This window comes from Equus asinus, chromosome 8 (assembly GCF_041296235.1).
Source record: "Equus asinus isolate D_3611 breed Donkey chromosome 8, EquAss-T2T_v2, whole genome shotgun sequence".
NCBI classification, from domain to species: Eukaryota; Metazoa; Chordata; class Mammalia; order Perissodactyla; family Equidae; genus Equus; species Equus asinus.
In genome coordinates, this window is record NC_091797.1 from 98,669,964 (window position 1) to 98,686,128 (window position 16,165).

The following is a 16,165-nucleotide window of genomic DNA, read 5'->3' on the forward strand; positions in this document are numbered from 1 at the left end:
CCCTTCCCCTGTCCTCCTCTGCTTAGCGTTTCGTCTTGCTAGTCTTCACCCTCTGGTTCCTTCTGCCCCAAGGTGGTCCGAGTTCCTTTGGGGCGGAAACCACGACTGACATTCAGTGCGTGGGCCACAGTCTGCTTTTCTAAGTGGGGGAGGGGAAAAGTAGTGATTCCTGCTCTGCTTAAGGCTTAGAGTTGATGAGAAAGAGAAAGTAAACTTTAAAGCTAGTAAACTCTAAAATGAGGCGCCAACGTGTGCGACCCCACCCTAAGCCATCAGTGGAACCATGGTGTCACACCTAAGGAGTGGTGTCTTTTGTGATTGCAGCAAGGAGTGGGGTCTGATGCTGTCCTGGGATTGGCATCCCTACTCCTCCAACTCCGGGATCTTAGACCAGGTGCTTGCCTTTCCTGAGCCCCTGTGGAATAATGGCTCCCGTTCCTAGGGAGCCTTCTATGGGCAGGCGTGTTAAGTTGTTTACATGCAATGCCTCATTAATCCTTGTAACAACCCGGTCAAGTAGGTTACCATCGTTATTTGCACTTTTGCAGATGAGCAGACGGAGGCTGAGGGGTTAAGTATTCAGGGCCAGTGAGCGCCATCCTTCCTTGGCGACAGCTGCCAACTGAAGCCAGGCCAGGGCCTTCCACAGGCAGACCCTAGCTCTCAGGTGAGACAGTCCTTTGGCTCCAAGCAGCAACATCTGTCAGCAGCTTTCGGCATTGAAGGCCTCGCCTACCCTTATCACTCCCCACAGGAGTATCTCTGAGTCCCTATGAGCTGGCCTGCCCTTGCCGAGACTGGGCATGGCCACATGGGGATGTTTAGCCCTGCCGGGCCTCAGGAACATGGAGTTTTAGGGATCAGGGCAATAAGAGGAGGGACAGTGGAGTTCCTGAGGACCCTACCGAGCAGCTGTCCCATGCCACATTTACAGCTGGACATAGGGGAAGGCACAGACAGTCAAAGCCTAGCCAGAGATGGCCCAGCCAGCTGGTGCCACAGCCTACGCCACACAGTAAGAGGGAGCTGTGAACAGAGGCCCGTAGTCTGGAAGCCTGGTGGGGTCGGGGGGAGGCATTGCCGTGACAGGTGGGCCCGAGCATCTCAAGGGATAAGACCTTCCATTCACCAAGTGTGTCTGAGTGCCTGCTCCAGGCCATGGGCTGGGAGAGGCAGATGCAAGCCTGTCCTTGCCTGCCCCTGAGGAATTCTCAGTCTGTCCAGTGGGGAAGGCAGACACCACCACAATACTCCATACTGAGGGGTCAGGAAGGAAGAGAGACCAGAGCATTTAGACATTCAGAAGATGGCAGATAACAGTGTGACTAAGGGATATGCGAGAGTAAAAGCGGTGTAGAGAAAAACAAAAAGGGCAGTGTATGGCCACAGTGAAGCTTCCTGAAAAGGGGGGCACCCCAGCATGAGGGGACAGCACCCTGCCTAGAGCTCTCCCTCCACTCACCCCATTGGGGGGATTATTTTAGAATATGAATCCCTGGAGGGCAGAGCTTGGATTTTAGTCACTTTCAGTGTCCCCAGAGACTAGCAGACAGTGAGTGGGTGCTTAATAAGTTCACTTCTTATTCAAATGTTTATTGAGTTACTACTAAGCATCAGACACTAGGCACTGGCAAGAACAGTAAACAAGATTAGCAGATTCTCTGCCCTCCAGAAGCTTATAGTCTAGGGGGGAGAGTAGCTTGATTTTATTTTATTTTGTAACTTTTGCTAAGTGCTGTGAAGGAATCAAACAGGATGCTGTGAAGGACGGCCCCCTTCCCCTGAAGGCATAGTCAGAAAAAGCCTCTCAGAGGAGGAGACTTTGAGCTAGGTCCTGAATGACAAAAAGGGGCAGCCTTGAGAATTGCAAGGGAAAGAGAGTTCCAGACAGAGCTGCACATGCAAAGGCCCTGGGGTGGAATGAAGGTTGATGTGTTCCCAGGGTAACTGGAACACAGTGAGTGAGGGGTAAGGGCCATGATGAGGCTGGTGGGGCCCAAGTGGGGCTGGGCCCTGCAGGCCATGGTGTGGGGTTCGAGAACTTTATCCTAAGAGCAATGGGAAACTGGATAGGATTCCTCTGGCTGCTGTGTACAAAAACAGGAAAGGGCCTGGGGGTGGAATTTGGGGCAGAGGACAGGCAGAAGTCAGGCAGCAGTGAGCCCTCAGGACTGAGTCTGTGGCAGTGGGAAGAGGCGAGTAGGAGGAGGTGAGTATTCAAAGGCCTTGAATGACGACCCAGGTTCCTTTTAGAGGCTCCTGAGGCCTGGAAGAGTTAACAAAGCCTCAGCCTGGCCAGGCCCCAGCTGGTTGGAGGGCGGGGTTCATGTCAGCACCTGCGACGGGCTTCACATACATCCCTGCCCTCAGTCTCATAGCACCCTGCAGCCTGGCGTCTGTGATGGTCCATTTCACAGAGGAGGAAGCAGGCACAGAGGGCGGGTACCTCCTCAGGTGACTCAGCCAGTGGGTGGCCTGCACTTGGCATGCCATCCTGCCTTCCACGGCCCCGCTGCATACTCTTAGAGGTGAGGAGTGGAGGGAGGGAGGTCAGTACAATGCAGCGAAGGAGCAGTCACAGCCCCTGCCTCCTGGGAACATACAGCAGCCCAGCAGGGCGCAGACCAGAGTCCCCGTCTGTGAGCCACAGTGTGAACACAGTGGAAGGCAGATGAAAGAAGGGGCGTGGCCAGCCTGCGTCAGGGAAGGCCCCAGAAGTGGTGGCATCTGAGCCAGGCCTCGAAGGCTGGGGAGGGTTTAGGCAGCAGAGTAGGAGCTTGGAACCCACTCCAGGCGAAAGACTGCCCACACACGGCCGCTGGGTTGAAAGGCCAGGCTGGACCCAGGGCTCATGAGTGCCCTTCTGGTTGGTGCATGTAGTGGGAGCTGGGGCTAGCCTGGCAGGCGGGCTCCTGGGGCAGCTCTGTACAAGCTGGTCGTGGGTTCAAGAGAGGCCCTGGAGACCCCTGAGATGAAGAAACAACGTGGGTGTGGGCTGGGTTTTAATGTGCTGAATGGGTGTCATGAATGAGCAATGAGTGGTGACAGCCAAAGAGAAGTCCCTCCCAGTTCTTTAAACTCTGAACTTTGCCCACATTCATGGGATCCTAGAGTAGGAGGGTCTTGTAGGCCGCTTGCCAGCTTGCCCCCGCCTCAGGGCCTCAGCACATGCTGTTCCCCTCTGCCTTGTGCTCCGTGACTCACCTCTCTAAGGCCACCCCACCCTTTTCCCTAGCCTAGCCCCCTATTTTGCTCTTACACTTGCTTGTTTTTGCTGTCCACCGGGACAGGCACGTCTATGTCACTCACCACTGTACCTCCAGCTCACGTGCCAGGCTCTTGGGAAATATTTGTTGATCGAATGGCTGAATCAGACCAAAGTCCCTCATTTTAGAGACGGCGAGACTCAGTCTAGCAAGAAGAAGTCAGCTGCTGAGCACACAGCCAGCCAGTCAGTGGCAGAACCAGGGCTAGAAGGCCTAGGTCCAGCTTTTTCTGCTCTGCCTCACTGCTTGGCAAGGACAGACTGAGAGGCTGCCCAGGATAGTGTTCCACATCCACAGATTACATGACAGTCCCCTCCTCCTAACCGTGGTCTTCACGTATTGTTGATCCTGGGGACTTTGGAGTCAGGCAAACCTCCAGGGGCCATGAATTCAGACATGAATATCTGCTGAGCACCCCCCATGTGCTGGCCCTATCCCACCTCCTTGGAGCTCCTACCAAAAAGGGGGCTCTGAGCGTGCACATAGCCGGGGGCTGAGCAGGTTGGGCAGCAACATGAAGTGGCCTCCGAAGACAGGAGTTAGCTCAGGCACCTGGGGTGCCAGGAGAGTCCAGGCAGAGGGAGCAGGCGTGCAAAGGCCCAGAGGCATAAAGGATCACAGCAGGTGAAGGTTCTGCCTGGAGGGCAACCTGGCGAGGATGAGGGGAGGCAAGGAAGCAGAGGGCGCTGGGGCAGCAGCCATGAAGGCATTGTCCTAAGAGATAGGGGAACCGACCTATTGGAGGATTTTGAGTCAGGCTGAGCTATTCTGACTGGTGTTTTGGGGAGATCACTGCTGTTATAAGGAGAAAGGATTGGGGAACCCGAAAAGCTATGGGCTGGCTCCTGAATAGCCCCTGCAGGATCTGGGCAGGAGCCAAAGATGGTGGCTGCAATGGGGGTGGCAGTGGCGGGCACTATGCCAAGGACCTGTGACCTCCTCATGTTTCCATGCAGGGGATTTTGTGCAGCTGCCGGTGCCCATCATCCAGCAGCTCTACCACTGGGACTGCGGCCTGGCCTGCTCCAGGATGGTGCTGCGGTGAGTGGGTAGGCCTAGGCCCTCCCCATCCACACCACCTACTCTGGCTTGGGGAAGACGCAGGGAGAGACCTGGGTGGGATTCATCATCCGCGTGGCTGTCGTTGGTTGGGGCTTGTGGGAGGTTCAGCTTCCATCCAGGTTCGGTCCCATCTGCATAAGCAAGAAGTGGACCAGGCCTTCCAGTCTCCACTCTGGGAGTACCTGAGGGGATAGCTGGGGAAGTCCCAGGTGCCCACGCCTGGCCCACAGACTGAGCCCATGATGGGACAGGGGGCCCTCACCCTTCTGGCCTCGGGCTTCTGGGAGACTGTGTCACTGGGGAGCTAACTGCTAAGCTGAGGCTGCATGAACATCCCAGGAGTCTTGACCATCAGAGCCTGGAGGGACCAAGGGCATCTCCTTGTAGGAGAGTTTTCAGGCTGCCGCCTGGAACCCCAGGGCAGCTTCTCCCTTACCCGTTTTACATCCTGGAATTCCAGGCAAGAAAAGGTTTAACAAAAGGGTTCTGTGTGCCTAAAACTTAGAAAACCACTGATGTAGTCCAAGCACCTCATCCTAGAAACAAAGCTAGTGAGGCCAGCGAGGGTCGGCAACTTGCCCAAAGTCACACAGCCTGCAAGAGACTTGAGAAGCAAAATCTCGGCCCTTGACTCCGAGGTCAGCGTGCACCCCAGGCAGCCTCAGGTTGTGCCCCGGCACGACATAGGGTTTCATGACAAAGGACAGAGACTTCCAGGGAGCAGGAGCTCTGACAGTGGCTGATGGGCCCACGGGTGGAGGGTGACCCAGACCAGCTGCCTCTCTAGGGCGAGCCAACCTTAGCAGCCTGTCTGCCCACAGGTACCTGGGCCAGCTGGACGACAGTGAGTTCGAGAGTGCCCTGCAGGAGCTGCGGCTGACCAGGAGCATTTGGACCATCGACCTGGCCTACCTGATGCGCCACTTTGGCGTGAGGCACCGCTTCTGTACCCAGACCCTGGGCGTTGACAAAGGCTACAAAAACCAGGTGAGTGGCTGGCCGCCAAGCCTTCACCAGGTCCACTCATTGGAAGAGGGTGTGGTCAAGACCCAAGCAGACACACAGGTGTGCAGAGACCAGGGAGCAGCATCAGAACTGCTATGGGCAGGACTTGGGAGCCGGTCAGACCAGGTGACCTTGAGATGCAGTCTCTCCAGCGGATCTGAGCGGCAAGTTGGGTCCCTCCCGGCACCCCCAGCCCAGTGACCTCTTCTCCTGCCTCCGACCACAGTTGAGGACGTGCGGAGGAGCGTCTCAGGCCACCTTCCTGCATCTTTCCCTGCTGTCCCTCAGCACAGCTTCAGAGCACATCACTTTGACCTCGTCTGGCCATCATTTGCCCATTTTCTTCCTTCTCAGGGGGACAGCTGGCTCCAAGCTGAGTAATTGGTATTCTGGAAGAAAAACCAAAATGCTGTCTTTCCTTTTTTTTTCTTTTCTTTTGAAAAAGAATGCCAGCATCGCCTTGCTGATACACCAGTGCGTTTTCTCTCCCTGCACAGCTAGGGCTGGTCTTGTCAGCCTCGGAGGCAGATCTCGGCCTGGGCTCTGAAACTTGACAGAGCAGGGTCGCCATGGCCTTTTTGGCAAGAGGGTTGTCACATGGTGGCCAGTGCTGGTCAGCCTAACTCTCCTGCAAACCTTCTAGGCCAGGGGAAGAAGGCTCATGGGTTCGGCTTGGTCACCATGGCTTCGGGGCAGAGAAAAGGGCCCAAGAACAGGGTCACCTGCCTCCCCCACGGGGGCCCTGGCCCTCTTAAGGCCCCTGCACCAGACAAAGTATGTTCCACAGACCTCTCTTGGCAGAGCCGGATGGGGGCGAAGTGTCAGATGGGCTCAGCCCTCACTTTGCTCGTTTACTGCAGACTCCTGCTCACGCCCTCGGGTGTGCACAAGCCCAGGGGTGACTAACCTTCCTCAGGGTGCCCACCCGAGCCTGGCTGCCCCCCCATCTCCTGAGCATCCTCCTTGTGCCCCTGGGTGGTCCTTTGCACTCCAGTCAGCCACCCTGCCAGCTCGCCACAGACAGCTTTCTGCTCAGGCATGCTATATGTGTCAGCTCCCCAGGCAGGCCAGGCTCCTCTGCTCTCCCACCGTCTCTAACTCCATAATGTGCTGTTTACTTCGTCCAGATCGGGTGAGGATGGGTGGCCCCTCCAACTGCCCTTCTCTTTTCAGTCCTTCTACAGAAAGCACTTTGACACAGAGGAGACCCGGGTAAACCAGCTGTTTGCACAAGCCAAGGCCTGCAAGGTGCTGGTGGAGAAATGGTGAGCCTCCCCCCGCCCTTCCTTGCTCACCTGCTCACCCGCAGACTTGTAAGATGGCACACAGGAAAGGCTAGGGACCTGGAGGTCAGGTAGAATTGGGTTTCCTACCCGGGTGGCTGTGACACTGACTTGTTCCCCTCTCCCCCTTCGAGCCTTAGTTTTTCCATCCATAAAATGGGGACAAGTAGGGCTATTGACCTACGATACACAAAAGTCTGGCCTGGGGTAGAGCTTGAGCAGGGCTGGAGGGACAGGTGAGCAAAACAGACTCTAGCCAGCCTTCAGGCTGCTCACAGATTGGTGAGCAGAACACAGGAACCCTAATGAAGGGGCGACGGCCTGAGGAACGTGCCAGCAGGGTGATAGAGGGTGACAGGACAGCTCCTGTGTGGGCTGTGTAGGAAGGCCTGGCTCCCAGATCTCCCCACGGGCTGCTGTGACCCTATGTGGGTCTCTCCCCTCTCATCTAGATGTGGGGGCAGGATTCAGGCAAACCCTGGGAGTAACTCGCCCACACGCGAGCGACTTTCTTCTCGGGGCTCACTGTGGACACCCTGCTCAAGGTTGCTGGCTCAGACCACGGCCAGGCTCCCCTGGACCACTCTCCTCAGGTCTCCGTGTCCTTTACAGATTGCTGTTTCGTTATTAACGTAGTGTAGCCGCACAGTAGGCAACTTGGAAAACGGAGGAAGAGCCTCCACACGTTCCTCGGCCGCTTGAGTACATGTTGGAAGGAAAGGCAGCGTGTGTTTATGCAGTGGCACTTGATAGGTGCTGTCCCCATTCCTAAGGTGAGGAAACTGAGGACGGGAAGAACAGTGCGAGCTGCCTGCAGTCACCGCCAACAACTTGGCCGTGCTGTGATCTGAACCCGGCACTTCCACACCCAGTTATTCCATGAAGCCCGCTGCTTTTCCTTCCAGCTCAGCCCCTGCTTTTTTCCTGTGGCTGAAATCTCACTCTTGTACATACCATTGGGAACTCAGCCAGCTATTTCATTTCAAAGACCAAATGGAAAAATGGCATGTTTTCCCAGCACAGGCCGCAAACCAGACTGCCACATGACAAGGGCCTGGGCTGGGGTTGAGCCAGGCCACGTAGTGCTAACGCCGCCATTCCTGAGGAGATTGCTAAGGAAGGAGGGCCTAAGTGGGTGAGCATCCCCCCCAGCAAAAATGGTGGAGCCCCAGCCTGAAGGATGCCCCCACTCCCAGGCCTTCTCTTTTTCTGGGTTCTTATTTGGATGTGCTGCCTTCTGTGGGGCATCGAATGGGGCAGGGCCTAAGAGTCTGCCTCAGGGGCAGCTGGCTCTGGTGAACTGAGTGTCCCCCTGGAAGCGCTGCCAATCAGCCTTTCTCAGGCAACCCCCTCTGCCACAAGGAGCCTTAGGAAAAAAGAAAAATAGCCCTTTCAGAGAAGCATTTTGTTTTTAAACTGGTGAAGCCCTGCTTGGCTCAGATTTTGGAAATTAAGTTAAACTGACAGTTTCCAATGTAAACCACACATGATTAGGGTAAAGGACCAAGGAGGAGTGCTCTGCTGAAAAAATTCACTAACCAAGCTGGGAGGTGGGGTCCCTTGGGGTGCTCCAGTGGCCTTTGACAGGTGCCTGTCTGGAGCTAACCTCCTGCCATCCTGGGAAGGGCCTGACGGGGCCAGCTTGCCCTCGGGCACACTCAGAGCCGCCCCCGAGTCCTGTGCTTGGCCTGGGTCACAGTGACAAAGCAGAATGTCCCTGCCTGCAAGGAGCTCAGGGCAGAGGGAAGAAGAGCCATGTCCCTAAGCTTTGTGACATAGAGCAGAACAGGGGTCCAAGCAGGGTTCCACTTGACAGATGGGGAATGGGGCCCAGCAGCACCAGCTGACCCTCTTTCCACCCACAGTGCCGTGAGTGTGCAGGACATCCAGGAGCACCTGGCCCAGGGCCACGTGGCCATTGTGCTGGTGAACTCAGGGGTGCTGCACTGTGACCTCTGCTCCAGCCCCGTCAAGTACTGCTGCTTTGCCCCCAGTGGCCACCACTGCTTCTGCCGCACCCCTGACTACCAGGGTCACTTCATCGTGCTGCGTGGCTACAACCGGGCCACCAGCTGCATCTTCTACAACAACCCAGCCTACGCAGACCGTGAGTGTCAAGGGTGGGGACAGCGGGTGGAGCTGCTTTCAGGTCTGTTATGCCCGCCCCCATGACTCTTTCCAAATCAATCTGCTGTGGCCAAGACCTCCTTCATGGCCTTCTCCCCAGAGCCCCTGCTCTTCCTGGGCTCCTGTCATCTGTGTCACCCCTCTGGCCATGCAGCAAACAAGCCACAGACCTGGGGCCATGCTGGCCTCCTCCATACTCCAGTCATCACCAGGCCAGGCCATCTCCCTCCCACATTGCCACTACCCAGGGCCCCGCCTCCACCTCAGCCTCCGCCTCATGCTGCCCAGGCTGCAGTTGCCTCCCTCCTCCACGACTCTGGCCCTCCCAGGACAGCCAGTATGCTCATCAGAAAGGAAAGTCTGCCCAGCCCCAGCCCCTGCTCCAGACCCATCCAGGGCTCCCCACTGCCCTGGGGATGGGGAAAGACAGCCCTGACTCACACAGACTTACCCACATGGCCTCAAGATGTTTCTTCCCTTCTCTGGGCCTCACTTTCCATCTGCTAACCTGGGGAGGGGTCAGAGAAGGAGCACATGAAGGCTGAAATAGTCAAGGAGGGCTTCCTGAGGGTGAAAGACTTGAGTGGCAAGAGGTGGCCAGGAAGGCAGGATATGGTCAGACCTCCCTCAGCTCCCCTGGGTGCCAGCGACGGGGGTGCTCCCCCCACCTGCCAACCTTGCTCTGCCCCTCCTGCCCCCAGCAGGAATGTGCAGCACCAGCATCAGTAACTTCGAGGAGGCCAGAACCAGCTACGGCACAGATGAGGACATCCTCTTTGTCTACTTGGACAGCTGACAGCAGGAGCCTGGTGTCCCCAGGCCCTCAGACCCCACCCTGCCCCGACCCTGCTGGGCCCACTCAGGTGTCCCTGGCCCAGGCTCCCGCCACTGGGGCCCAGATGCGGAACTGCAGCCTTGGCCTATGGGACAAAGCCCCAGGGGACCCTAGGAGGCTGCGGCGCACCTGCTCTGTCCACCAGTGCTGCTTGTGTCGTCAGGCCACTTACCCTGGGCACCTGCTGGTTGCTGGAAGCATCCCCGGAGTGTCTGAGCAGAGCCTCCCCCAGGACCCTGAGCCTGACTCCAACTGTGCCCAGGGGACGTCCCGCCCCACAGGTGCCCTTGTTGCCTAAGAGCCAGGGTTGGGGGAGAAGTCTGAGCCTGTCTCCCGACAGACCTGGACTGAGCCCTGGAGAGAGACGCCACTTGTCAGGACAGCATCAGCGTGTTTGTATCTGACCCCAGCCCTGGGGCTGTGGACTGCTCCAGGCCTCGCTGGGAACTGCCCTCACCATCTCCCCTGGAAGTGCTGCAGACCCCCTCTGCCCTTTGGTGCCACCACCCCCTCTTGCCTCGCACTGGACCCGCGTTCCTGTGGCTGGTTGTGAGGCCTCCAGGCCCTAGGGAGGGCTGGACCTCAGGCAGAAAGGACTCTGAGGTCCGCCACGGCCCTCCGGGTACTCCAGCTGTGTAGGGTGGAGGGTCCTCAGGGGAATAGGTGGGGCCCTGGCTCCTGCTGTCTGGCAGTGCTGAGTGTGCTCCAAGAATGTCTGATCCCAAGGGCCGGGAACAGCTTCCTGGGCCCCAAAGATCCCCTCACCCACAAGGCCTCCTAACTCTAGCCTAAGTCCCGACAGTGGGGCCCGATCTCCGAGTGTAGGAGCCCCAGGTCTCATGGGGCTGAGCATTCTGGGGCACTGAGGCCTGCGCTCCTGAAGCAATGGCACGGGTGGCCTGTGGCCCCCCACCCACCCTGGTGTTCACGCCCGGACCTTTTGCACAGAATGATGGGTCTCTTCCATCTTGACAGAGGAGGGAGCTGCCCGCCCAGGATCACATAGCATGGCACGTAACATGGACTAGAGCTGTTTCTTTTCTTCTTTCTTTTTTTTGGGGGGCGGGGGCAGGGGTGTTTGATTTTCTTTTTTTTTTTTTTTTAGATTTAAGTTTTCACTTTTGGGAAGTGAGAATCACCCTCACGTAAGACAATAATAGTGACATTGCAGGTACTTTGGAACCACAGACACCTCTCTTTACAGGGTAGGTAAGCCAGCCCAAGTTCTCTTACAAAGAGAAGGGGAACTCACGGCCGCTGGGATGAGTGCCTGGGCCCCTCACCTTCCAGACAGAATCCACCCGGTCTGGGGAGAACTCTTGAACCCAGGTCTGCACCTAAAAAATGAGGGAAATGGACCATTCCCAAAGGGGCTGGGATTCCCACCCCTCATGGGCTGCCTCTGGCAAAGGGCAGAATGCCCCAACAGCCACACCGCCCCTGCACTCCTGTGTCTTGGTCTTCCAGTGCCCAAGGCATGATGCAGTGGCGGCAGCTGCCCCTCACCCAGGCTGCAAACCACGCTCAGCCTCTGTCCCGACCTGCCGGCTCAGCCCTCCCCACCGTGGCTGCTCTGAGGAGCAGAGGAGGGCTCTGCTTACAAGGGCTGTCAGACCACCAGTCATATTGCTCCTCAACGCCAGGCACAGCCTTTGGCCAAGAGGGAGGCGCTGTGAGCTGGGCAGCCCCCCAGTTTCAGAGACTAGTGTTGCCTTTAGACTGGTCTCATCTCTGTTGCCTTAATGCTAGGTAGCCCAAGACCCCAGGGAGCTCTGGTTCTATGCTCAGGAGTACCACACATGGCAGCTGTGGGGTCTGGGCATCGTCAGGAGGGGTCTGGACAAAATCCTGGTGAGAATAGATGTATCAAGGAAAACAATGAGAGGAAGTGTAGCTTTCAGGCTGGCTGAATGTGAGCGAGGCACAGTGCACATGCTGATGGGGCTGTCATGGAGAACTGCCTCCACCAAGAGTGGTCACAGCACCTCGGTCCACCATGTAACATGTAGAAACGCTCAGTCCCTGGGCTCAGACGGTGGCTTCTCAGGACAAGCCACAATTAGATGTCACCTGTCTGGAAGCTGAACAAGAAAGCTGCCTGCCAGCGAGATGGTGCCATCTGCCTGGGGATGGTCATGGAGGCAGAACACAAACCACACTATGTTGTGTCCTTGCACAAGTCATGAAAATGGGGCCGGAGAAGGAGCCTGGATGTCAGGAACTTCTGCCCACAGCATGTGGCACCTGCGACCCCCTGTCCACATGCTGGGGGACCAGTGCAGCCCCCAAAACCACACTGGACAGCTGGCTTTGTTCACTCTAGCCACATGGGGACAAAAGGGATCTTTTGCACTGCAGAGATTTTATACATAAATATATTTTGTTTGTAATGAGCCATTCTCAATAAACATTCTCACTGCAAAATGATGGCAGGCCCTGGCCTGCCTTCGTGAATTCTCGTCTCCTCCCCAAGTTCTCAGCCTGAGCACAGGGGCACCTAGTCCGTGACTTGCTGTGCCTCTTGTTAGCTGGGACTGGAATCTGGTTTTCTCCTGTTCAGGCCTTGATGCTTGTGCAAGGCCTAGGGGGCGGTGCTGGAGATGGAAGGGCCTCGGGGCTCAGCTTGACTGGTTCCTGGAGAGGGCGTGGAGGATGCACAGCCTTGGGCAGGAGGAGGGCCTGTGAGGGGTGGGGGTGTCAAGCGAGGGGACAGTGGAGCCCACAGGAGGGAATAGAGGGCCTCCAGCCCTGCCCCCACCATGCTCCCCCACAACCAGCAGTTCCCCTTATCTGCTAGCTATTGGGCTCTTCTAGTACCCCATCTGATAAGAATTCTACTCCTGGAAAAGGGTATGTTTGGAAATCTTCCATTAATCTGGCACCTCAGACCCACCCCAGGTCCCACAGGGAGCTATAGAGCCGAGCTGGCTTCTCAGGTAGGGTCCCAGTCTCTGGCCTGTGCTCAACCTGACTCACTGCTGCCTGGCTCTCCCCAAGCCCCACATTGCAGAGATAGATTAGTAGCAGTTCTGACCAAGGTCTTGAACTCTTTCCTCCACACTGGAGAGCCAACTTGTAGACATACCTTCAGTCAGGAAGGTGACTGATTGAGTGACTAGCTGGGGTGCCCCGCTGGAGTGTTCCAGGCAGCATACCAGGTGTCCTACACATGTAGCCAACAGCACGTGAACACTGGCAGTGAGCTCACCCTTCTCTGCCCCTCAGTGTGAACCTTCTGCCCACCCTAGGGGAAGGGGCCCCATCCTGAATGGGCGTATCAGGGGTTGAGACAGGCATGGGAGAGAATGGGGCGTTTGAGTGGCCACTGAATGCAGTTATGGGAGAAAAACGACAGAATGAGGGAAGTGTCAACGTAGGAGGGACAAAGTGGTGAGTCCTGGGTGGACTTGGCTGCCCAGAGCATGCAGGGTGGGGATAGTGGGGGGTACAGGCTGAGGCCTGGGAGAGGCCCCATTGGGAGCCGAGGGGTCAGGCCAGAGCAGAGATCTGAGCCCAGACGCCATACCAGAGCCAATTCCCCAGGGGTGAGAGAGCACACATGCCACCCCACCTTGCTAGTTAGTGTCCAGATTGCTTTTTGGAAGGGTATACCACCCCTATGTCCAAATGCCTTGTAAGCCCACCTCCTGTCTGCACATCACCTTACGGGGCTACCTCCTTACACCCCAGAACTCCTGGGGGCCACCAGAGGACACTAGACACCCAGTTACAGGGGAGACACACGGGCATATCACAAGACAAGTAGGTTTCCACTATTACACATGCAATCAGTGTTATGCCAATAGAATCACACACACATTGGTTGTAGAAGACACTGTACAATTTTACTACTTATCTACTGCTGCATAACAAATTACCCCAAAACTTAGCAGTTTAAAACAACAAACATTTCATTTATTATCTCACAGTTTTTGTGGGTCAGGCGTGTGGGTGCAGCTGGGCTGGTGCTTTTGGCCCAGGGCCTCTTAAGAGGTTGCCCTCAAGCTCTTGGCCAGGGCTGCTGTCACCTCAAGGCTCAACTGGGGCTGGAGCATCTGCTTCCGGGTTCACTCACAGGGCTGCCGGCCACAGGCTGCCTGCGTGTCCTGACATGACACTAGTCTGGACACTAACTAGCAAGGTGGGGTGGCATGTGTGCCCTCTCACCCCTGGGGAGTTGGCTCTGGTGTGGCATCTAGGCTCAGATCTCTGCTCTGGCCTGGCCCCTTGGCTCCCAATGGGACCCCTCCCAGGAGGCCTCAGCCTGTCCCCCCTCTATCCCCACCCTGCATGCTCTGGACAGTCAACTCCACAGGACTCACCATTCCACCCACTTTGTCCCCCCTATGTTAACACCTCCTTCATTCTGTCACTTTTCTCCCATAATTGCATTCAGTGGCCACATGAGAGAGAATGAGAGAGAACATGCGAGGGTGCCAAGGACGGAAGCTACAGCCTTTTTATAACCTAATCTCAGATGACATCCCATCACTTCTGCAGTGCTCTGTTTGTTAGAAGCAATCAGTAGGTCCAGCATACACCAGGCATTATGCAGGATGGGAATACCAGGAGGCAAGTATCCTGGAAGTCATCTGCAAAGCTGCCTGCCATGACAGCCAATGGGTGGTTCCATTTTTCAAATCTCAGAACAGAGCTAGGAATGTCCCTGGAGACCATCTGGTCTAGCACACCCAGAGGCATGTCCTTCAGAATGCCCATGGCGAGAAGTCCCATACAAAGGGATGCCCTGGTAGGTCAGCTTGGCAAATGCTTCATGCTGCAGTTCCCTCTGGGAGACTTACGATGAGCAGGAAAGGCTCTGTATAATCCTGCGGCAAGGGGACCCCATTCATTTAGAATTTCCCCAAATTACTTAACCACACTTTGGTTTTGTGTAACACTGTTATTCCGTGAAATATGCTGACATTTGGGTAACCACTGGTCTAGTCCAAGAGGAAGACTGCAGCCCAGAGAGGGGAGCGACTGGCCCAAGGTCATCACTCAACGAGCTATGGGCAGAGCTAGACCCAAACCCATCATTGCTGTTTTCCCAACCCTCAGTCCAGGCCATGGTCAGAAGCAGCCCCGGTGACCCAGTAGGAGTGAGCCAATGCCAGAAGAGCCAGGAAGTGAACTCTGAGTTCTGGAGGCAGAGATGGGCTGCTGGCCCCTGGGGGCCTGCATTCAGGTGGAAAGCCTGGCATGTGGCCCCAGTACCCTGGAAGAGCGCAGATCCTGCTCTCCCTGCCTCCTTCTGACCTGCCCCTGCCATGTTCTCCAGGGACTTGCCTCACCCTCCAGCTTCAGAACAGAATTGAGAAAACCAGGAAGATACTGAGATGTCATCTTGCTGAGCTGCGGGTCCCAGGGGCCCCGTGATGGGACCAGCTGGACTTGAGTGTTTATGGAAAAACCTCAGTGCCAGGAAATGGAGGCTGAGACTCCCACGGGCCCAGCGCAGTGGCCTCGCAAGTGGCTCCTCCTTCCTCTCCTCCCCCCAGCCTCCTGCCTCTTTGCCTCTCCCTGGCTGTCCGCCCTGACATGCATTCTGAATACTGCTTCCTGAGGATCTCCCCTGCCAGGTGAAATCCTGGGCTTCCCCCAGCCCTGGGAGATCTGGTCAACCAGTCTCCCCAAGCTGTTTGGAGCCCCCCCCTTTTTTTTTTTTTAGGAAGATAAGCTCTGAGAAAGCATCTGTTGCCAATCCTCCTCTTTTTGCTGAGGAAGACTGGCCCTGAGCTAACATCCGTGCCCATCTTCTTCCACTTTATATGTGGGACGCCTACCACAGCATGGCTTGACAAGCAGTGCCATGTCCACACCCGGGATCCGAATCGGTGAACACCGGGCTGCCAAAGCGGAAGGTGCGAACTTAACCACTGCGCCACTGGGCCGGCCCATGGAGCCCCTTGATTTACAATGGCCTGATGTCCACACCTCATTCCACCCTCACAAGAGACCCACAAGGAAGCCAAGCTGGCCTCCTCTTGGTACCTCCTACCTGGCAAAGTCCACTCCTCCCTCAGGGCCTTTGCACCTGCTGTTTCCTCCCCTGTGCCCTCCCTCCACTTTTAAAGGAGCACCTCCACTCCTTCCCCGTGACCCCAACGACATCATCCTGCCTACCTGTCTCCACTGCTGTAGCCCCAGCACCTGAGACTGAGTAGGTGCTCGATAAAGTACATGAATGAATGGCCAGCAGCAGATCTTTAACACCTGTTTTAGTGACTTTCCTGTAATTTTCAGAACCATAGGTCATCGTTAAAGAGGAGGCTGGGGGACTGGCCCCGGGGCTGAGTGATTAAGTTCGTGCGCTCCGCATCGGCGGCCCAGGGTTTCGCCAGTTCAGATGCTGAGTGCAGACATAGCACTGCTCATCAGGCCACGTTGAGGCGGCATCCCACATGCCACAGCTAGAAGGACCTGCAATTAAGATATACAACTATGTGGGGGGGGGGGGGCAGTTGAGGAGATAAAGCAGAAAAAAAAAGATTGGCAACAGTTGTTAGCTCAGGTGCCAATCTTTAAAAAAGAAAAAAAGAGGAGGCTGTATTTGAACCTTTGATGTCATACAGAATTCAGCAGAC

General features: G+C 56.3%; 1 protein-coding gene across 19 annotated transcripts in view; it reads left to right on the top strand.

Annotated features, from left to right (window-relative positions):
* The window catches only part of GUCD1 (guanylyl cyclase domain containing 1), a 13,144-nt gene extending 1,142 nt beyond the window's left edge, over positions 1-12,002 (top strand). For 3 of the 19 annotated variants that reach the window (XM_070516579.1, XM_014866279.3, XM_070516580.1), the window contains exons 2-6: positions 4,223-4,307; positions 5,150-5,315; positions 6,507-6,598; positions 8,482-8,723; positions 9,448-12,002. In XM_070516579.1, the coding sequence (XP_070372680.1) occupies positions 4,297-4,307; positions 5,150-5,315; positions 6,507-6,598; positions 8,482-8,723; positions 9,448-9,539 (603 nt within the window). In that variant the 5' untranslated portion in view covers positions 4,223-4,296 and the 3' untranslated portion in view covers positions 9,540-12,002. Of the gene's footprint in view, positions 1-548; positions 668-1,925; positions 2,210-4,222; positions 4,316-5,149; positions 5,316-6,506; positions 6,599-7,634; positions 7,752-8,481; positions 8,724-9,444 lie in introns of those variants that run through there. The other 16 variants (XM_044775381.2, XM_044775379.2, XM_070516576.1 and 13 more) reach the window with 15 other exon arrangements.
* The last annotated feature ends 4,163 nt before the right edge of the window (positions 12,003-16,165 follow it).